Source organism: Oncorhynchus tshawytscha, linkage group LG32 (assembly GCF_018296145.1).
Source record: "Oncorhynchus tshawytscha isolate Ot180627B linkage group LG32, Otsh_v2.0, whole genome shotgun sequence".
NCBI lineage: Eukaryota > Metazoa > Chordata > Actinopteri > Salmoniformes > Salmonidae > Oncorhynchus > Oncorhynchus tshawytscha.
The window spans coordinates 8747235-8770088 of NC_056460.1; the positions used below are offsets into that span (position 1 = coordinate 8747235).

General features: G+C 43.4%; 1 protein-coding gene across 6 annotated transcripts in view; it reads left to right on the forward strand.

The window, feature by feature from the left end:
* Positions 1 to 37: 37 nt before the first annotated feature.
* The window catches only part of LOC112230120 (inactive rhomboid protein 2-like), a 42658-nt gene continuing 19841 nt past the window's right edge, over positions 38 to 22854 (forward strand). For 2 of the 6 annotated variants that reach the window (XM_042310623.1, XM_042310628.1), the window contains exons 1-5: positions 38 to 188; positions 7374 to 7531; positions 16051 to 16212; positions 19540 to 19694; positions 20121 to 20325. In XM_042310623.1, the coding sequence (XP_042166557.1) occupies positions 16063 to 16212; positions 19540 to 19694; positions 20121 to 20325 (510 nt within the window). In that variant the 5' untranslated portion in view covers positions 38 to 188; positions 7374 to 7531; positions 16051 to 16062. Of the gene's footprint in view, positions 189 to 7373; positions 7532 to 7644; positions 7841 to 12006; positions 12270 to 12337; positions 13624 to 16050; positions 16213 to 19539; positions 19695 to 20120; positions 20326 to 22854 lie in introns of those variants that run through there. The other 4 variants (XM_042310624.1, XM_042310625.1, XM_042310626.1 and 1 more) reach the window with 4 other exon arrangements.

Consider the following 22854-nt stretch of genomic DNA (forward strand, 5'->3'; position numbering starts at 1 on the left):
TGTGTGTCTGTCAGTTATCAGATATGTTAGTCCTGTCTAGTCTCCGCCCACCGCCGAAATCAGGATATTTGGAGAGAGAAGGAAAGTAACACGTTGGTGCAACATTGTATGATTTTTCGGAACATAAATTGCATCTTATTCCGAGCAACATTGATGAAAGCAACGTATATATATATTTTTCCTTACAGGTGAGTAGCCTATTTTTCTCATCCAACATTGAATAGTTTTTTTCAAAATGTGTTTATGATCGAAAGGTGGGCACAATGTGTGTGTTTTTTTTTAACCAGTCCTCTTATCGGAGTTTCAGATAGGGAAACAATAGGGAAAGTGTAGGCGTGAGGAAGTCACATTAAAATTAATTATAAAGTCATTTGAACTATTTCAACATCGGAATTGGGATTCTCAAAAGGACCGCAAACGACATCATGGCACGTTTTAACGTGCGTATTCATATTCCGCTGCTCCGGGGGGGAAAAAAGAATTAACTTTAGTCAAATGTGTCAATTTTATCTTCACATACAAACCTTCGTTCAACTTCCGTCAAACGCCCGCTAACTGGCCTCACGTTAGAATTCCCGTTGGTCTCCCATTTTTCCAGAAACGTGGGAGGGTTTGGTTTGTTGACACGACAGGATACAGTATCGTTTTTTGTTTTTTACTGAATTATGCAGGCTCTCACTGTTAAATGCAGGTCAACATTGTTAAATAGTTGCTACATAATTTTCTTATCTTGTTGCCGAAGTTATGATATGAATACGCGAACATGCCGTTTGATAGATGTTTGCCACACCGTCACTGACTGTAAACTGTAAGATTAATGTACATGAGTTAACATTTCTTCTTGGGGTTAAATAGTGAGAAAGTAATGTGTGATATGAGTATTATATCTGTATGTGAAGGCTAAAATATCATTTTAACCCAGTCTGAAATTGTTGGTATACCATTAGTTTATAACAACCATTGTTGCAGGGCTGAGAAACTGGTAGAAATCTGCAGATAAGTAGTTCAAGACAGGCCTACAATAAACAATCCATTCCTCAATTAGGCAGGCTATCATTAGTGCTATTTTATTTATTCCTGTTTCAAACAATGGAGTCTTACATATATCTCCCTTTGAATTATGCACACTGTAGTGCATTTCAGAGGGAACAAAGCATAGAATGTCGATAAGCAACCACTGACCCACAACATCTGCATCAGTCGTCTTTAACTGTAAGTTCTGTTACACCACAGGTGCACCTGCTGTCAAGCTAACGAAGCATTGTAGAGCAAAGTGGAACCTATGTAAATGCCTAGGTTGCAGGTTGACACACTAGGGAAACAGAACAGGTCAAATGGTCATGGTTGACTGGACTGGACTGGGAATCAGAAACAAGGTTGGTTTTCCAGATTTGCAAACATTTAGAAGTGATACAATTAGCTAGGTTTTCATCCAATTGTCAGCAGATTTTCATGCAAATATTCAAAAAGCTGCATAAAAAAATATACTTGTTTTCCCACCAGAGATGTTTCCATCAAACAGACTTGTTGAGGATAAAAATGTGACTTTTGCGGTCAAATTCCCATGTTCCAAAATAAAATGACCATCGCATATTCAACTTTACTGATGATTTTGTCACAAACTGTTCCGTTATATTGCAAATGTTCCCACTCGGGTCTTGGCTTGTGTGCTCTAGCCAACAGCTTGCACATACAGTGATGAGATTATTATGGTTAAGGGCAAGATCATTTTTTTATCTCTTAAACGGCAGCCAAGCATCGATCATCTTGTCATTAAAATAAGACTGTTGATATTTATTGAAAAGGAGTATCAAGCTCATCACCGTGCACTTTCACCACCCTGTGTTCAGTAATTTACAGTGTTTAATCTGTAGCCTAATAAACGACATGCTTTCCCGAGTCGTAGTGGGAGGACCACACAACATATCGTTGTGTAACTCCAAGTTTACTTCCATATGATGGTTATTTAAATACTGCACATTAAAAAAATGTATTCAGACACGGACTTCTTCTACATTTTGTTACGTTACAGCCTTATTCTAAAATGGATTAAATAAAACAGTTTCCTCATCAATATTTTGCAAATGTATTAAAAATCATTTGAAAAAATACCTTATTTACATAAGTATTCAGACCCTTTGCTATGAGACTTGAAATTGAGATCAGGTGCATCCTGTTTCCATTGATCATCCTTGAGATGTTTAAACAACTTGATTGGAGTCCACCTGTGGTAAATTCAATTGATTGGACATGATTTGGAAAGGCACACACCTGTCTATCTAAGGTCCCTCAGTTGACAGTGCATGTCAGAGCAAAAACCAAGCCATGAGGTTGAAGGAATTGTCCGTAGAGCTCCAAGACAGGATTGTGTCGAGGCACAGATCTGGGGAAGGGTACCAAAACATTTCTGCAGCATTGAAGGTCCCCAAAAACACATTGGCCCCCATCATTCTTAAATGGAAGAAGTTTGGAACCACCAAGAGTCCTTCTAGAGCTGGCCGGCCGGCCAAATTGAGCAATCAGGGGAGAAGGGCCTTGGTCAGGGAGGTGACCATTAACCCAATGGCCACTCTGACAGAGCTCCAGGGTTCCTCTGTGGAGATGAGGGAACCTCCCAGAAGGACAACCATCTCTGCAGCTCTCCACCAATCAGGCCTTTATGGTTGAGTGGCCAGACGGAAGCCACTCCTCAGTAAAAGGCACATGTCAGCACGCTTGGAGTTTGCCAAAAGGCACCTAAAGACCCTCAGACCTTGAGAAACAAGATTCTCTGGTCTGATGAAACTAAGATTGAACTCTTTTGCCTGAATGCCAAGCGTCACGTCTGGAGGAAACCTGGCACCATCCCTATGGTGAAGCATGGTGGTGGCAGCATCATGCTGTGGGGATGTTTTTCAGCGGCAGGGACTGGGAGACTAGTCAGGATTGAGGGAAAGATGAACGGAGCAAGGTACAGAGACTGGGGCGATCACTTGATGGAAACCTGCTCAAGTCAAAGCGCTTGAACCCAATCAATCATCTCTGGACCTCGGACTGAATACTTATGTAAATGTGATACTTCAGTTTCTTATTTTTAATACATTCTAAAAACCTGTTTTTGCTTTGGCATTATGGGGTATTATGTGTCGATTGATGAGGGACAAACACTATTTAATCCATTTTAGAATGTTGAAACAAAATGTGGAAAAAGTCTGAGTACTTTCCTAATGCGCTGTATGTGTGGTATGTATGTATGTACAGTGGCTTCCAAAATTGCTGGCACAAATAATGCTTAAACAAATATAAACAATATAATTATAGAGAGAAACTCAAAATACCAACATGTGAGAAATACTGTACTTTATTAATGTTTCAATGGAACCAACAAAAATAATTTATTGATTTAATTAAAAATCAATATCCTCCAAATCAAGGTTTCACAATTAATGGCGCCCTTAAATATTATTGTAATTAACATCTACTCAAATTAAACCACAATTTAAATTCCACTTATTTAAGTTTATCTAAGTCTTAAGGAACTATATTGAGGCATTTACATCACTTCCTGTTTCACTAGGGTATAAAAATGAGGTAACACGCATGCAATACCCTTTGTCATCCAACACCATGATGAAAAGAAAAGAACTGGCAGTTCAAAAGAGACAGATGGTCGTAGTCCTTCATAAACCCGGTAATGGCTACAAGATCCACAAACGATTGAATATACCACTGAGCACTGTCAGGGCAATTATTTAAATAATTCTAAAGATGTGTTGGACTTTCCAACAAAAAAATGACCTGAAACATACCTCAAGATCCACACAGAAATGGTTCTGTGACAACAAAATCAATGTTCTGCCATGGCCATCTCAGTCGCCGGACCTCAATCCAATGGAAAACCTGTGGGCTGAGTGGAAGAGGGCAGTTGATAAGCGCAAACCCAAGAATGTGAAGGATCTGGAAAGGATCTGCATAGAGGAATGGTCCAAAATCCCTCCAAGTGTGTTCCTGAACCTTGTCAAACATTACAGGACAAGACTCTATGCTGTTATCCTTGCCAGAGGTGGTTGCACTAAGTACTAAATGAGGAGTGCCAATAATTATGAAACCTTGATTTGGTAAATGTATTTTGTATTAAATAATTGTATGGTTTTGGTTGGTTCCTTTAATCAAGTACAGTATTTCTCACATGTTGGTATTTTGAGTTCATCTCTATAATTCTATTGTTTATATTTTTTAAAGTAAAGTGTTTTGTGCCTTGACAGTCACAGGGGTGCCAGTAATTTTGGAGCCCACTGTATGTGTATGTACAGTACCAGTCAAAAGTTTTAGAACACCTATTTATTCAAAGATTTTTCTTCATTTTTACTATTATTACATTGCAGAATAATAGTGAAGACGTCAACACTATGAAATAACTCATATGGAATCATGTAGTAACCAAAAAAGTGTTAAACAAATCAAAAGATATGTTATATTCTTCATAGTAGCCACCCTTTGCCTTGATGACAGCTTTGCACACTCTTGGCATTCTCAAATCAAATCACATTTTATTGGTCACATACACGTGTTTAGCAGATGTTATTGCAGGTGGAGCAAAATGCTTGTGTTTCTAGATCCAACAGTGCAGTAATATCTAACCATTAATATCAAACAATTTCACAACATATACCCAAAACACACAAATCTCAGTAAAGGAATGTAATTAAGAATATATAAATATATGGATGAGCAATGTCAGAGCGGTATAGAGTGGCTAGTGATTTCAAGTCTATGTATATAGACAGTAGCCTCTCAACCAGCTTCATGAGGAATGCTTTTCCAACAGTCTTGAAGGACTTCCCACATATGCTGAGCACTTGCTGGCTGCTTTTCCTTCACTCATTCCAACTCATCCCAAACCATCTCAATTGGGTTGAGGTTGGGTGATTGTGGAGGCCAGGTCATCTGATGCACTACTCCATCACTCTCCTTGGTCAAATAGCTCTTACACAGCCTGGAGATGTGTTTTGGGTCATTGTCCTGTTGAAAAGCAAATGATAGTCCCACTAAGCGCAAACCAGAATGCTCTGGTAGCCATGCTCGTTAAGTGTGCCTTGATTTCTAAATTAATCACTGACAGTGTCACCAGCAAAGCACCATCACACCTCCTCCTCCATGCTTCACGGTGGGAACCACACATGCTGAGATCATCCGTTCACCTACTCTGCGTCTCACAAAGACACGGCGGTTGGAAGCAAAAATATCACATTTGGACTCTTCAGACCAAAGGACAGATTTCCACCGGCCTAATGTCCATTGCTTGTGTTTCTTGGCACAAGCAAGTCTCTTCTTATTATTGCTGTCATTTAGTAGTGGTTTCTTTGCAGCAATTTGAACATGAAGGCCTGATTCACGCAGTGTCCTCTGAACAGTTGATGTTGATATGTGTCTGTTACTTGAACTCTGTGAAGCATTTATTTGGGCTGCAATTTCTGAGGCTGGTAACTAATGAACTGCTGCAGAGGTGACTGGTCCTCATGAGAGCCAGTTTCATCATAGCGCTTGATGGCTTTTCCGACTGCACTTGAAGGAACTTTCAAAGTTCTTGACATTTTCCGTATTGACTGACCTACATGTCTTAAAGTAATGATGGACTGCCATTTCTCTTTGCTTATTTGAGCTGTTCTTGCCATTATATGGATTTGGTCTTTTACCAAATAGGGCGATCATCTGTTTACCACCCATACCTTGTCATGTATATATTTTATAATATTTGAGCATGAAGGTGTTTCCACAGCCATTGCTAGCATAATACATTTTACCGACACACAAAGATCCTAGACCATATCGAACAAACAAATTGTTTGTCGACATTTATAAAACTGTCCTGCCATTTCAGCCCAGTTGTGACATATTTTTTCATGCGTCAGGTAATTCATCCCAATGACATGGTTGCATTGAAACTGGATAATGACCATTCAGGCCTACAGTCGTCCATTCTGTCTTTCCTCCCCCTTGGATTCTATTGAGTCATGCTTGCAATCCCACTGCCCCTCCTAGGTTTCAGCTCCAGTTCTCAACTGTTGTGCCACAACATGCCTGCCAGAAAGCATCAGCTTTGAGTCTCTCCTAGCGACAGGCCTCTTCCCAGTAGTATCTGTGGGCTCATTGGGATTTTTTTCCTGCTACGTCGTGGTAATGCCAACTTATGCAAATTCAGCTTCCATACTGTCTGACATATCATCTTTCTCTTCGACACGACACAGGAAAAGGGCCTAAACCTCAACCTGAAAGGAGGCAAGGCCGCTCTGGTCGTGGCACTTTGAACTTTGACACGTTAACTTTGATTCTCATGAACATCAGAGCATCGGAAGTTCAAAGCTTCATCCATTTTCTAATTGATGCCCACTGATCCAGGGAAGGGATCTGACTTAAATGTCTGTGAATATTGGGGGAATGTGTGTCACAGACCCCGTAGTATCCCTCGGTGTCTTCTCCGGGTCGCTCTCATCTTCTGAGTGAGCCAGAGACTCATTCCACAGGCTGGAGGCTGGCTGTCTAGCTGTCTGGCTTCCTCCTTGTGCTGTACTGCTCTCTAATGCGGCTGCACCCACGACAAGCCAAAAAAAAACATGACATGCCGTGTAACTGGGAGATATCAGCACGGTCTATGTTGGATCTAGTTTGAAAGGTAGCCCTGTTTTGCATTTGGTGTCTTGTCTATTCAAAACGTTCACGGCCCCTGAAGGCAGCTAGGGGTCTCGGTAGGGGTGATGGAGCTGCGATACTGGTGGTAAGCTTCCCGCCATGCAAGTTTGGACCTGCATGAATGCTCTGGGAAGTGCAGATTCAGTTTCAGTTATGGGAATAGACATTTCCTGTCCAACTAACCAAGAATACTGTGTCAAATCACTCACAAGAATTCTGTAGTTTCTCTGAGAAGCTTTCAATTGCTCAAAATGACAGAAGAGGGTCTCATAGCTTTTGTGGTCAAATAACCTGGCATACTACTGTATTTTTCCCAAGAAAAGTTCTTCAACTATTTGATCACAAGGAAAGAACTAGCCATTTGAGCAATGTCATTACCACACACATTGTGTTTAGGTGGACAAGAGTGAGGGGTGATTTCAGTTGCTACACTGATGTATCGATGCATTCTGAAGTTACTTTCCTACACCATTCGATTGATTCGCCCCCCTGGTATGAAGAGATGACTGTTTTTGCCCGTTCATCCATGCACATGCAAGTTAGATCTTGAATGCTATTGACATATTGCGCAATTTGCACAAGTCCTTTTGAAATCTATTGAAGTCTGACATTTGTCAAGATCTCGAGCCTCTCGCAAGTCTCTCAAAGTTCTTGGTGGGTACTTATCTACTATGTTCTGACTTGTGGTTCAAATGCTCTTTCAGGTTGCAGCAATCAGGGTGGTAGACATGTTACTGGTCACAGGATGTGGAGATGAGGCAATCATCTGAAGGACCGTTCCTCTTTCGCCCTGCTGCGAGTGGTTGGAGGTAATAGAGACCGATCGTCAGGCAACACCCATTTCTGGAGGCGAGGCGAGGCAGTAAGTGTGAACGCTGTTCCACAGCTCCAAATGTGTGACAATTATGTCAAGTGACAAAATATGTGGTGATACAGTATTTAACTGGTTTCATTTTTGTTATTTGTTTGAAACAGCTGTGTTTCCTGCACTTTGAAACGTCTATGTTGTGTGTCAAGAGTTGGTGTTCATTGAAGAAGTGATGGAGAACAATGGATGTATTGTACAGCTGAGCATCTGCGCTGCTCTGCACAAGATGCCATTGAAGCTACAGTATATTCTTCAGTGGATGTTGTCATGCATTTCACAGCAACAAGTGAAACTTCTGCATAGGTATCTAGTCTTAGTGTCTTAGCATAGAACACAAAGGAAGGTTAATTGGAACACCCGACACTCTTAAGCATGTAGCCATGTACAGTACCAGTCAAATGTTTGGACACACCTACTCATTGTAGAATAATCATAATAGTGAAGTCATCAAAACTATGAAATAACACATATTGAATTATGTTGTAACCAAAAAAGTGTAGAACAAATCAAAATATATATTATATTTGAGATTCTTCAAAGTAGCCACCCTTTTGCCTTGATGACAGCTTTGCACGCTCTTGGCATTCTCTCAACCAGCTTAGTGAGGAATGCTTTTCCAACAGTCTTGAATGAGTTGCTGAGCACTTTTCCTTCGTTCTGCAGTCCAACTCATCCCAAACCATCTCAATTGGGTTGAGGTCAGGTGATTGTGGAGGCCAGGTCATCTTATGCAGCACCATCACTCTCCTTCTTGGTCAAATAGCCCTTACCCAGCCTGGAGGTGTGTTTGGGGTCATTGTCCTGTTAAAAAACAAATTATAGTCTCACTAAGTGCAAACCAGATGGGATGCTGTACTGCTGCAGAATGCTCTGGTAGCCATGCTGGTTAAGTGTGCCTTGAATTCTAAATAAATCACTGACAATGTCATCAGCAAAGCACCATCACACCACCTCCTCCATGCTTCATGGTGGGAACCACACATGCTGAGATCATCCTTTCACCTACTCTGCGTCTCACAAAGACACAGTGGTTGGAACCAAAAATCTAAAATTTGGACTCATCAGACCAAAGGACAGATTTCCACTGGTCTAATATCAATTGTACATGTTTCTTGGCCCAAGCAAGTCTCTTCTTATTATTGGTCCTTTAGTAGTGGTTTCTTTGCAACAATTTGACCATGAAGGCCTGGTTCACACAGTCTCCTCTGAACAGTTGATGTTGAGATGTGTCTGTTACTCGAACTCTGTGAAGCATTTACTTTCCTGTGGCAGTCCTCATGAGAGCCAGTTTCATCATATCCCTCGATGGTTTTTGCGACTGTACTTGAAGAAACTTTCAAAGTTCTTAAAATGTTCATCATTGAACACTGACCTTCATGTCTTAAAGTAATGATGGACTGTCATTTCTCTTTGCTTATTTGAGCTGTTCTTGCCATAATATGAACTTGGTCTTTTACCAAATAAGGCCATCTTCTGTATACCACCCCAGCTTGTCACAACACAACTGATTGGGTCAAACTCATTAAGAAGGAAAGAAATTCCACAAATTAACTTTCAACTTCTTATGGCTGCAGGGGCAGTATTGAGTAGCTTGGGTGAATAAGGTGCCCAGAGTAAACGGCCTGCTCCTCAGTCCCAGTTGCTAAGATATGCATATTATCAGTACATTTGGATAGAAAACACTCTGAAGTTTCTAAAACTGTTTGAATGATGTCTGTGAGTATAACACAACGCATATGGCAGGCAAAAACCAGAGAAAAAAAATCCAAACAGGAAGTGGGAAATCTGAGGTTTGTAGTTTTTGAACTCAGCCCTATCAAATACACAGTGGGATATGGTTCAAGTTGCACTTCCATTAGATGTCAACCGTCTTTAGAAACTTGAGTGAGGCTTCTACTGTGATGTGGAGCTGGATGAGAGCTCTTTGAGTCAGTGGTCTGGCAGAGAGTCAGGTCCTGGTCACGCGTATTTCACATGAGAGCGACCTGCGTTCCATGGCTATTCTACAGACAATGGAATTCTTCGGTTGGAACGTTATTGAAGATTTATGACAAAAACATCCTAAAGATTGATTCTATACTTAGTTTGAAATGTTTCTACGACCTGTAATATAACTTTTTGAACTTTTCGTCCAACGTTCTGGATCTGCACGAGCGTTTGGATTTGTGTACTAAACACCCTAACAAAAGTAGCTACTTGGACATAAATAATGGACATTATCGAACAAATCAAAGGATTCCTGGGAGTGCATTCTGATGAAGATCATCAAAGGTAAGGGAATATTTATAATGTTATTTCTGATTTCTGTTGACTCCAACATGGCGGATAATTAAAAAAAATTCATGAGCGCCGTTCTCAGATTGTTGCATGGTTTGCTTTTTCCTTAAAGCTTTTTTGAAATCTGACACAGCGGTTTCATTAAGGAGAGGTATATCTATAATTCCATTTGTAACACTTGTATTTTCATCAACATTTATGATGAGTATTTCTGTAAAATTGATGTGGCTCTGCAAAATCACTGGATGTTTTTGGAACTACTGAACGTAAAGCGCAAATGTAAACTCAGATTTTTTTATATGAAAATGAAATTTATCAAACAAAACATACATGTATTGTGTAACATGAAGTCCTATGAGTGTCATCTGATGAAGAAGGTTAGTGATCATCAAAAGGTTAGTGATTTAATTGTATCTCTATTTGTGCTTTTTGTGACTCCTATCTTTGGCTGGGAAAATGGCTGTTTTTTTCTGTGGCTTGATGGTGACCTAACATAATCGTTTGTGGTGCTTTCGCTGTAAAGCCTATTTGAAATCGGACACTGTGGTGGGATTAACAACAAGATTACCTTTACAACGGTATAAGATACATGTATGTTTGAGGAATTTTAATTATGAGATTTCTGATGTTTTGAATTTGGCGCCCTGCACTTTCACTGGCTGTTGTCATATCAATCCCGTTAACGGGATTGCAGCCGTAAGAAGTTTTTGACAAGGCACACCGGTTAATTGAAAAGCATTCCAGATGACTACCTCATGATGCTGGTTGAGAGAATGCCAAGAGTGTGCACAGCTGTCATCAAGGCAAAGGGTGGCTACTTTAATATAACACTTTTTTGCTTACTACATGATTCCATATGTGTTATTTCATAGTTTTGATGTCTTCACTATTATTCAACAATGTAGAAAATAGTCAAAATAAAGAAAAACCCTTCAATGAGTAGGTGTGTCCAACCTTTTGACTGGTACTTGTAGCTAAACTTACCCTGGCCGTACTGTATTTGTGCTGACCTGTTCATCATTGAAGCCTATGACAGAAAGTGAAACATGAGACCGACTGCCCTTGCCTTTGTCTGTTTGGGAACTTGGCTCTAGGCCATTACCACTTCTAACTGTAACTAGCTATCACCGGTGGCGACCATACCTAGCCATTTCTGAACAAGCACATTCCTGTCTGCCTGTGTCCAGGGCTGTGGTGTGCGGTGGCAGCTGTGCTTGGCGTCACGTTAACATGCAACAGTAGCACTCTGTGGGCTATAGGGGCTTGGTGAAAGACACGCACTTTCGCAGGATACACACTCATACACACTTGTACAGGAACACACGATGGCATCAAACACCAAGTACGGAAATGAAGCATTGACGCTAATCTGCTATTGACTTAAGGCCAGGGTCATGTTCATTAGGCACCCAACAAAAGAAACCAGACTGAAACAGGGAGGGGCTAACTGGTGCTTGTCCCATAAGAGGTTTTTCAGTTGCAAAATGTATACCGGTGTGTGTGTGTGTGTGTGTCCTAATAACAATGACCCTGCTCGCAGTCATGACATCTTCAAGAGCTCCACTCTCAACACTGGCCCCAATGTAAAGAATTGGACAGATTAGTTTAGATGTTTTGAAGTCCACAGAGAGAGGGGGTGGAGAGAGAGACTGGGAGTGTGGGAGCTCGTGATACATGAGTCATGTGATAGGAGCACTATGGTTGTCACCCTGGGTATGTCACTACACATTTGTGACTCGTTACTGGGATGTGTGACTGGGCTGGGACTTGGAATTAGTGTGTACACTGAGTGCACAGAACATTAAGAACACCTGCTCTTTCCATGACACAGACTGACCAGTTGAAAGCTATGAACCGTTATTGATGTCACTTGTTAAATGCACTTCAATCAGCGTAGATGAAGGGGAGGAGACAGGTCGTAAAATTATTTTAAAGCCTTGAGACAATTGAGACATGGATTGTGTATGTGCACCATTCAGAGGACGAATGGGCAAGACAAAAGATTTTAGCGGGGTATGGTAGTAGGTGCCAGGCTCACCGGTTTGTGCCAAGAACAGCAACGCTGCTGGGTTTCCGTGTGTATCAAGAATGGTCCACTTCCCAACTGTTGGAAGCATTGGAGTCGACATATGCCGGCATCCTTGTAGAGTCCATGCTCCCGACGAATCGAGGCTCTGTTCTGAGGACAAAGGGGGCGGGGGTTGCAACTCAATATTAGGAAGGTATTCTTAATGTTTTGTACACTCATGTATGTCATCATGAGCTGTGTTGTCACCTTTTCTTTTACAAGACTATTGTGACACTGTGTTTGAGTTCCCACTCACTTAGGATGTTTGAGTGGCAGAGAGAGTGAGAGACTGGGAACTAACAATCTACAATACTGTGCTCCGTGTGCTGGGAGTTACTGTGGAATCCTTGGGCTGTGTTGTCACATCTGCTGTTCCCAGACTACCGTGTGAGTGAGACTCCCTCTGGACTCAGTTAATCATTTGTTACAAATGTTCCATATTGATCAAGAAAACATACCCTTATGCCACCATCTAGTAGCTACTATCATGCTTTTTCACTCGCTCTCTAACGATTGGGTAAATGTTCAGTCAACATCTGAATGTGTAGCAACACAAAAATCCTGGAGCTGTTGTTTCCCTGGGGACTGAAGATGATGATGCGCAGTGTTCCAGTATTGCCTGAAAATCACTTCTATGTTGCTCGGTAATCTCCCTAAATGTATTCTGGCTGTGGAGGGGAAAAAACTATGATGACACAATTTATAGAAAACCCAACCCACATCGCAGGTCGGTCATTGACCTATTGTTATCCTATCCAAGATCTGTTGGCAAGACAACCAGGCTATTGTTATAGTATTGGCTTAGAATAGGTGTTGACTGTTGTTCAAGCTACCAGTCACATAGGTATTGTCCTAATAGATGTGTCAAAACTCTGTGAGCAATCTGAAAACCTTTGAGTTTTGGCTATTCTGGTTCTGGTAATCTGTCATCTCCACACTACATTATCTGTTATGGATGGTGTTGACATTGATTGACTCATAATTGTTAAGATATGGCTGAATATATAGGATTAATATCACAAAGATATACATAAATATGGGCAATCCAGTATGCAGAGGATAGACGTTGCGAGTATTATTTCCGTAGGCCCATGCATGTAGAATGTGACTCCCAATGAGACAATGTCAACAATGAGACTGATCTCTCTCTTTCTCCACTCTACCAAAACAACACCGCCCTGACTCACTCCTTGACTGTCTCCCGGCGGAAACGATAAAAGCCTTCTTCCACATTGACAGACTGTGCGGCTAGCAACTGTCTGCCACTAAAGCACGGCACCACACTGTTAAAACCCCATCCATTAGTGAAAGCCTTGGATATTTCATTATGTGAGAGGGTGTGGGCCTGACCCGGTCCCATAGGAACATATGAGTTCTCCCATCCCCCAACGTGTCTCTGTACTATTCTGCTCTCACAGCCACAGGCTTGAATTGCCATTGACTCGACTGGTGTCAGATTGCCCTCCTGCTGCTGTTTCCCGACGCTGACACCAAGGCCCTTTATTTTCCTATTGCAACTCCAAGGTTTCAAGACCTTGACTAGATCTATAATGGACACGTATTGACCAGGGAGAATACCGCTGTAGGAATATTGCAAAATTGAATTCAAGAAGCCTGAAGAATGAGGACTAATTGAGCTCTGAGTGGGGGTCCAGAGGCCGATGATGATGGTTTCTAACGGAGACTTGAAGCTGGGGACAGGAAGGCATGATTATGGTTATGCTTTGAGCAGATAAGAAAGGTAGGCCTCTGTACTGATATTGAATGTATTTTTAGTTGCGTTTAGTTTATTTGATCATTTGAAGGTACACCTACAAAATGATGCACTTGATTTAAGAATCTTCGAGGGTGAACACAATGGTTGATGACTTATTTCCACTGTGGTCCTTAAGTAGCATCTCATTTAGAGATGAGGGACTCGGGGTGGCTTTCAGAGATAGTTGTTGCATGGTGTTACTGTAAACACTTCATGATGGTCTTCCTGTGCACATGGCTTGGCAGTCAGTCCATTAATCAACTGCAGGACTAAATTGAAGTTCGCTTTGCTGGAAGGTCTATACAGGGATTTTTCTGCATAGAAAATGTTTGGGCAGGCTGTCTAAGTCCAAACAGGGTAATCTAGTCATGAATAATGAAGAGTGAGAGGCACAAAGATCATACCAGGCATAAAGATCATACCCCCAAGACATACTAACCTTTCACCATTACCAGTAACGGGAGATTAGCATTTATTTATTTTTTGGGGGGGGGTTTATGATATTTATGCCTCTGTAACTTTCTCACTCATCATTATTCACGATTCATTCATGATTATCCGTAATCATGGTAGCATCCACATTAATGTAGAATTGTTCAGAAAAATATTGTTTTCTTATTTACAATAGAAGTGAGTCCATAATTACACAATACATGATTTACCATTCATTTATTTTGGAAACAAAGTAATCTGAAAGACACTAAGTGAATTTGTCCAAATACTAATAACAGAACTAGATGCATAAGTGTTTGATCTTGAATCCAAGATGCTGCAATATAGAGTCAAATGAAAGTTTCAGCTTCACTGACCAAAGAATTACGTAGGGGAGTATATGTAGATATCTCTCTTTCTTTCGCTCGCTCTTTCTCTAAAAATGTGTCCCAGCGAGTGCTTTCTAGGAATGACATGTTGCAGCCTACACCCCCACTAGCACTGTCAAGTAACAAGCTATTGTCTCCGTCACCTCAGTCTCAACTTAACCTGACACCATGCATTCATTCAAGCTCCTACCACGATGCTTCTGTCCAATGACGGGCTGGCGTCCTACAGACGAGGTCACAGCCCCTACAGAAAACCTATTGTTAACTCATTCAGGGTAGCGGCCCTCCAGAGCCCTTTAACTAATTGCATGTCAAATAAGAATGATGGTACTAGTAGAGAGACAAGTGTTTGGGTGACCATTACTAAATTGCATAGAAGGGTTGTTAACACACAGGGTTGCTAATGTAACTGATTTATGGGGTCTCGTCCAGGATCTCATCAAACTAACATGGGGAAAAAAACACCCGTTTTTCTAATGCATATTTGCTTGGACAGGCAGTGTTTTCCTTCAACAGATATTGTTATGTATGTGATGGAAAAGGCAGGCTTCTCTCTCAGGACCTACTGGGCCCCAGTGAGATGGATATTGTTTAAGTAGTGCTGGTCAGCGACTGTTACCCAAGAGTGAGGCTAGTACGCCAGGCTCCTATTCCCTCACATTGCTGGGTCTTGTTCATTAGGGCATGCAAAGGAAAACGCTTTGCAACAGAAAACAAGAATGAGCATTTCTTATTGGCCAAAACCTGGTAGTCCCTCCCTGTTTCAGTCGGTTTCCTTTTGTTTGGTGTCTAATGAACGCTACCCTGGGGAATGAGACTAGGGTTATGCCTCTGTTGTGACAAGAGTTATCATATAGGGTTTCTTTCCAGCTTGACCCACTGACCTAGTCTACATATAGTGTGTGTATTTAAGGCACAGTAGCATGCCCAATGCACACATATATTATATATATTCTTTAGCCTACATCTGTAGAGTTCTAAGGAAAGTTAGATGGAGATGTCCAGGGAATAGATTTTATGGTGTTGGGACCGTAGAGTCTGGTTGCGCTGCATTCGTGTGTGCTGTGGCGGGCTACTTTTGTGTGTTTTTTTTATGGTTTAGGTGATGGGCTTTTACATGGAAAAAGGATGGTATTCAAATCCAGTGGTTTCCCTTCCCTATACACACGTGTGATAGGTTCTTTTCAGCAGGGAAATGTGTCCTTCCTTGTTGCAGATAGGAGTTCCTCTAGTCCTTTGTCATTTGGCTAATATGTTTGTGTTAAAGTCGCTACTTCAATTAGATCCTGAATGGTTCGAAGTGCCTGCCAGTGTTGTTTGTCTTTTCAGTCGGACGTGTCTGAGTAGATCAGTCTTTGTAAATGGAGCCACATTTGCCCAAGTTGAGAATGAAAGTGGAAGTTGTAGGCTACGGAGAAATAGAGGTGATATATGTTGTGATGATATGAGGGTTGTGAGGAATGGAAAAAAAGAAAGGGTCACCGCTGGTTTCACATCTCTTTAAGGAGGAGTAGAAATGCACGTTTTTGTCTTTGAAGAAGATTCCATCTCAAACGTGCCATTGATTAATTTTACTCTCGTTTGCCCTCAGAACTCAGAAAGGATGGCGTCACGGGAAGGGGGGGAGCCTCCTCCTAACGGAAGCCAATCAGACAGCCGGTTGAAGAGCAAGAAGCCGCCCAGTCTGGTCATAGCCATCCCTGCCCCAGAGGAAGAAGAGAGGGTCGAAGAGGGAGCTGAAACGGTCAAGCAGGTAACCCTTTGGCGTGATCTTTCCACTTTGACCCCTCTTTATGGAAACATGTTCTGTACTTGGAAAATGGCAGTTGATGCTCTGATGAAGGCCATTTCAATAGGAGAGGGAAGAATTGGCAAGCCAACTTTAACAGTTGGTAGAATAGTCGAGGAGTTTCAGCCCTCAACTGAAAGCATTCTCCTCTATAGTAAACGTGTTATCTCCCTTGCCTTCATACACAGTATGTTATGGGCACTGGGCCAGCCATCCCAACCAGCCCCCCCCCCAGTCCACTCATGCTAGTGTTGTGCGGTCACTCACGACTAGCTACTCTATAGCAAAGCCGAGATATGCCCTGTTAACATTCCTGTCATTACATTTTGGCCTTTATAAATAGGACCAGGGTTTTTTCTGAATTGGACATAATTACCCCCAAAATCCAGACTTTGTTCCCCCCTATAAGACCCATAAATGGCCATTTGACAGCTGATCTGGTCTAATGTAGTTACATGAGCTAATTTTTGGGTACATGTATCCATTTTCCTGGTTAACTCACATCTCTTCTCTGTCTCTGTCTGGCTGGCCTGGCGCACCCCGGGGGACTCTTTCAGATGAAGTGGTTATTTAGCCTAAAATCATCTGCTCCAATCACGCATGAAGCACTCCCTGCACCATTACTTGTCAAAGGTCATCATTTTTAGGCGTCTGCCTGCAGAGTGGATGTGTAGGAAAGGGATGAGGGAGGGAGGGTGTGTGTGGGGGACAGTGGATGGGTGGGTAGGTGAGTGTGTGGGTGGGTGTGTGTGTGAGGGAGAGTGCATTATGAGAACACAAGTTTGTGTGCTCATTCATTTGTGTGCCTGTGTGTGTGTGCGTCTGCGTGTGTGTGTGCATCTGGGGGGTGGGGGGGGGGGTGTTTCCCCAACAAAGAGCCTCTGGTGGCAGGCTGGCTAGCTAAGCACACCCCCTGCTGGCTGACACACATGCAGCTCACATGGCTCCTACAATACTCCGTTAACTCCACAGTGACTCCACAAGTCGTTAGCCAAGTCGCTGTTAAAGACACGAATGGGCTTTTAAATAACATTACAATGGAAAAATATGAAGCTTTAGGATGATCTGTTGTTTCCCTAGTATCACTTCTATGTTTTGTAAAAAAAAGATGAAAAATGATTTGTGCATTTTGCTGCAGTCTCAGAAAAAGAAAACTCCTTGCTTTGCCATTCTTACACTTCTGTTCTGGAATAAGGTGATTGATCTGAGCTAAACCGGATAGTTGTAATCACTACAGGCAATGGAATGCTGTGGGCTGAATCATAGCAAAACAATGATGCACTTAACACGCATTTCCGTCCAAATGTTCCATTGACGACAATGCACGATTTACACAATCTTAAAATGATTCACACACCGCAAGGGACGATTTACACGATCTTAAAATGATTCACACACCGCAAGGGATCTCTAAAATGATTCACACACCACAAGGGACGATCTTTCACACACCACAAGGGATCTTTAAAAAATGATGATTCACAAAATGATTCACACACAAGGGACGATCTTAAAATTTCACACACCATCTTAAAATGATTCACACACCGCAGGGACGATTTTCACACCCACAAGTAGTCTTATACCAGTGATGGTATACGTGATGAATTCCATTTATATTCAGCCAGTCCATTTCAAGTGCCCTTTACTTTCATGGCCTGCGGTATACTGGCTCTCTGAGGTAGGATTATGCTCAGTAGGCCTACCTGTATACTGGCTCTCTGAGGTAGGATTATGCTCAGTAGGCCTACCTGTATACTGGCTCTCTGAGCTAGGATAATACTCAGTAAGCCTACCTGTATACTGACTCTCTGAGGTAGGATAATACTCAGTAAGCCTACCTGTATACTGACTCTCTGAGCTAGGATAATACTCAGTAGGCCTACCTGTATACTGACTCTCTGAGGTAGGATAATACTCAGTATGCCTACCTGTATACTGACTCTCTGAGGTAGGATTATGCTAGGATAATGACTCAGTAAGCCTACCTGTATACTGGCTCTCTGAGCTAGGATAATACTCAGTAAGCCTACATGTATACTGACTCTCTGAGCTAGGATAATACTCAGTATGCCTACCTGTATACTGACTCTCTGAGCTAGGATAATACTCAGTATGCCTACCTGTATACTGACTCTCTGAGCTAGGATAATACTCAGTAAGGCTACCTGTATACTGACTCTCTGAGCTAGGATAATACTCAGTATGCCTACCTGTATACTGACTCTCTGAGCTAGGATAATACTCAGTAAGGCTACCTGTATACTGACTCTCTGAGCTAGGATAATACTCAGTATGCCTACCTGTATACTGACTCTCTGAGCTAGGATAATACTCAGTAGGCCTACCTGTATACTGACTCTCTGAGCTAGGATAATACTCAGTATGCCTACCTGTATACTGACTCTCTGAGCTAGGATAATACTCAGTAAGCCTACCTGTATACTGGCTCTCTGAGGTAGGATAATACTCAGTAAGCCTACCTGTATACTGGCTCTCTGAGGTAGGATAATACTCAGTAAGCCTACATGTATACTGACTCTCTGAGCTAGGATAATACTCAGTATGCCTACCTGTATACTGGCTCTCTGAGGTAGGATAATACTCAGTAAGCCTACATGTATACTGGCTCTCTGAGCTAGGATAATACTCAGTAAGCCTACCTGTATACTGGCTCTCTGAGGTAGGATAATACTCAGTAAGGCTACCTGTATACTGACTCTCTGAGCTAGGATAATACTCAGTAAGGCTAACTCTATACTGACTCTCTGAGCTAGGATAATACTCAGTAAGGCTACCTGTATACTGACTCTCTGAGCTAGGATAATACTCAGTAAGCCTACCTGTATACTGACTCTCTGAGCTAGGATAATACTCAGTAAGCCTACCTGTATACTGACTCTCTGAGCTAGGATAATACTCAGTAAGCCTACCTGTATACTGACTCTCTGAGCTAGGATAATACTCAGTAAGCCTACCTGTATACTGACTCTCTGAGCTAGGATAATACTCAGTAAGCCTACCTGTATACTGACTCTCTGAGCTAGGATAATACTCAGTAGGCCTACCTGTATACTGACTCTCTGAGCTAGGATAATACTCAGTAAGGCTACCTGTATACTGACTCTCTGAGCTAGGATAATACTCAGTAAGCCTACCTGTATACTGACTCTCTGAGCTAGGATAATACTCAGTAAGGCTACCTGTATACTGACTCTCTGAGCTAGGATAATACTCAGTAAGCCTACCTGTATACTGACTCTCTGCTCTTTCCCCGGTCCCTCTGTCCAGCCCCTGCGTTCATCCCTGAAGAAGAGTGAGAGCCTGCAGCAGGCCAGTCCTCGGTCTGACAGTGGTACTGTTGGTGGTGGTGGAGGAGGTCACAGTGTTGGGGACAGGAGGGCAGCCTTCCACAGACAGAACTCCCTGTCTCAGAGCATACGCAAGTAAGTGGGGGGCGGGGAGAGGGAGAAGTGGGAAGAGAGAGGGAAGAAATAAAGGGAGGAAGAAACTAATGGAGGGCAGAAGGTAAAGCTGAAAGGGTGTATAGGAGGAGGAGGGGGCAGTGGGTGAGAAAGGAGGAAGAGGGAAGAGGGCAAAAAGAAAGGGGAGGTACCATATGAGAAGGGGTTGGGGTGGTGGAATGAGGCTGTAGATGGATGGAGAGAGAAACGGAAGGGAAAGAGAGAGAAGACAGTGGGAGAATCGCACTTGCATACTCTTCGGGGGGGGGGACTATAACGAGGGACTTCCTTTTCTGACTGTTTGGAATGTTGGACATAATCAAGTTGTACTCTCTCTTATTATTCTCTCCTCCCCCCCCCACCTTCCCGCTCTTCCAATACCCTGTCTCTCCCTCCCCCTCCTGCCAGGGGTACAGCCCAAGCCACAGCCCAGGCAGCAGGTTGGTTCGGGGTGGGGGAGGACTGTGAGACCAAGCAGCAGCTATGGCAGAAGAAGAGCCTACGCCACTGCAGCCAGCGCTACGGCAAGCTCAAGGCCCAGTACAGAGAGCCGGAGCTCCCCATCAGCATGGACCAGGGCCTGGACTCACCCGCCGCAAACAAGATGCCCAAGGTAGGCTCCTAGCCCCTAGGTCTGACAGAACCGGGTCGGTACATTCGGGAAGTATTCAGGCCCCTTGACTTGTTCCACATTTTGTTACGTTACAGCCTTATTCTGAAACGGATTCAACTGAGGTTTTTAGACATTTTTGCAAATGTATTAAACATGAAAAAAAAACAATATCACATTGTACATAAGAATTCAGACCCTTTACTCAGTACTTTGTTGAAGCACCTTTGGCAGCACGCTCTGGAGCAGGTTTTCATCAAGGATCTCTGTACTTTGTGCCGTTCATCTTTCCCTCGATCCTGACAAGTCTCCCAGTCCCTGCCACTGAAAAACATCCCCACAACATGATGCTGTCACCACCATGCTTCACCGTAGGGATGGTGCCAGGTTTCCTCCAGACGTGACACTTGACATTCAGGCCAAAGAGTTCAATCTTGGTTTCATCAGACCAGAGAATCTTGTTTCTCATGGTCTGAGAGTCTTTAGGTTCCTTTTGGCAAACTTCAAGCGGGCTCACATGTGCCTTTTACTGAGGAGTGGCTTCCGTCTGGCCACTCTACCATAAAGGCCTGATTGGTGGAGAGCCTGACAGATAGTTGTCCTTCTGGAAGGTTCTCCCATCTCCACAGAGGAACTCTGGAGCTCTGTCAGAGTGACCATTGGGTTCTTGGTCACCTCCCTGACCAAGGCCCTTCTCCCCCAATTGCTCAGTTTGGCCTGGCTGCCAGTTCTCGGAAGAGTTTTGGGGGTTCCAAACTTGGAGGCCACTGTGTTCTTCGGGACTGTCAATATTGCAGAAATGTTGTGGTACCCTTCCCCAGATCTGTGCCTCAACACAATACTGTCTCGGAGCTCTACGGACAATTCCTTCGACCTCATGGGTTGGTTTTTGCTCTGACATGCATTGTCAACTGTGGGACCTTAAATAGACAGGTGTGTGCCTTTCCAAATCATGTCCAATCAATTGAATTTTCCACAGGTGGACCCCAATCGAGTTGTAGAAACATCTCAAGGATGATCAATGGAAACAGGATGCACCTGAGCTCAATATCGATATCTCATAGCAAAGGGTCTGAATACTTATGTGAAGTTATTTCTGATTTTAACTTTTAATACTTTTGCAAACATTTCCAGGGAGCGAGGGATAGGGACTGTTTGTCGACGGGGCCACTGTATTTGTTGCACATTCAAATCAACTTTACCTAACAAGACGCTATCGTCACCTGTCTCGGTGTCCGACGTCCGATTCGACTAGACTTTTGGACCTCTACTCAGAATGGAGAGATCACAGAGAGTAGGTGGAGGAAGGGGCGGTGGTAGTGCCACTCAAGGGGAAGTGAAGTGCACCCCCTGCATGCCCTAAACAATGCAGAGCGGGGCGCCGTGTTGACAGGAGGCAGGCTCACATCTGAGCCCCAACCAGACGCGGTGCTTCTGTTAGTTCCCACACACTCGGCTCTCCTCCACCGACTCAACACACTCCGCTCTCCTCCACCGACTCCAACACACTCCGCAACACACTCCGCCTCCACCGACTCCTCCACCGACTCCAACACACACCGCTCTCCTCCACCGACTCCAACACACTCCGCTCTCCTCCACCGACTCCAACACACGCCGCTCTCCTCCACCGACACCAACACACTCCGCTCTCCTCCACCGACTCAACACACTCCGCTCTCTCCAACACACACTCCGCTCTCCTCCACCGACACCAACACACTCCGCTCTCCTCCACCGACTCCAACACACTCCGCTCTCCTCCACCGACACCAACACACTCCGCTCTCCTCCACTGACACCAACACACTCCGCTCTCCTCCACCGACTCCAACACACTCCGCTCTCCTCCACCGACTCCAACACACTCCGCTCTCCTCCACCGACACCAACACACTCCGCTCTCCTCCACCGACACCAACACACTCCGCTCTCCTCCACCGACTCCAACACATTCCGCTCTCCTCCACCGACTCAACACACCCACTCGCCCCTGGCTGCTTATTCGTCTCCAACTCTCTCTCCCTCTCTGTCTCTCTCTGTCTCTCTCCTTCTGTCTCTCACTCTCTGCCCCCTTATTTCTGTCTGTCCCCCTCTCTCTCCCAATCTCTCTCTTTTTTGTTCATCTTTGCTCTCTGTCAACACCTATGAAGACCCGGGTAAGACTTCATAAGGAGCGTCTACGCTCACGCTGACTGGCACCTCTGCACACAGACGCGAACACACACGCACACACAGACGCACACACAGAACACTCCTAGTAGATGGATTATAGATGTGTGAATGTCATTGTGTCATCAGTAACGCTTTCATGTGGAGCCGTCAGTGTAGTTCTGTGTCAGCTCCTGTGGAGCGCAATGTTGTCATGATTTCATTTCCTCCAGCTAGCTTAAATGTCCCCTCCTTCAGGATTTCAGCATTACAATGTAGCTTTTTTTTTGTGTGATGAAGCTAACGATGTGACAGTTAATTAGTTTATTATTATTTATTTTTCTGTTTAATCAGCGTGAACGTACCCTGTCTGTCCGTTTC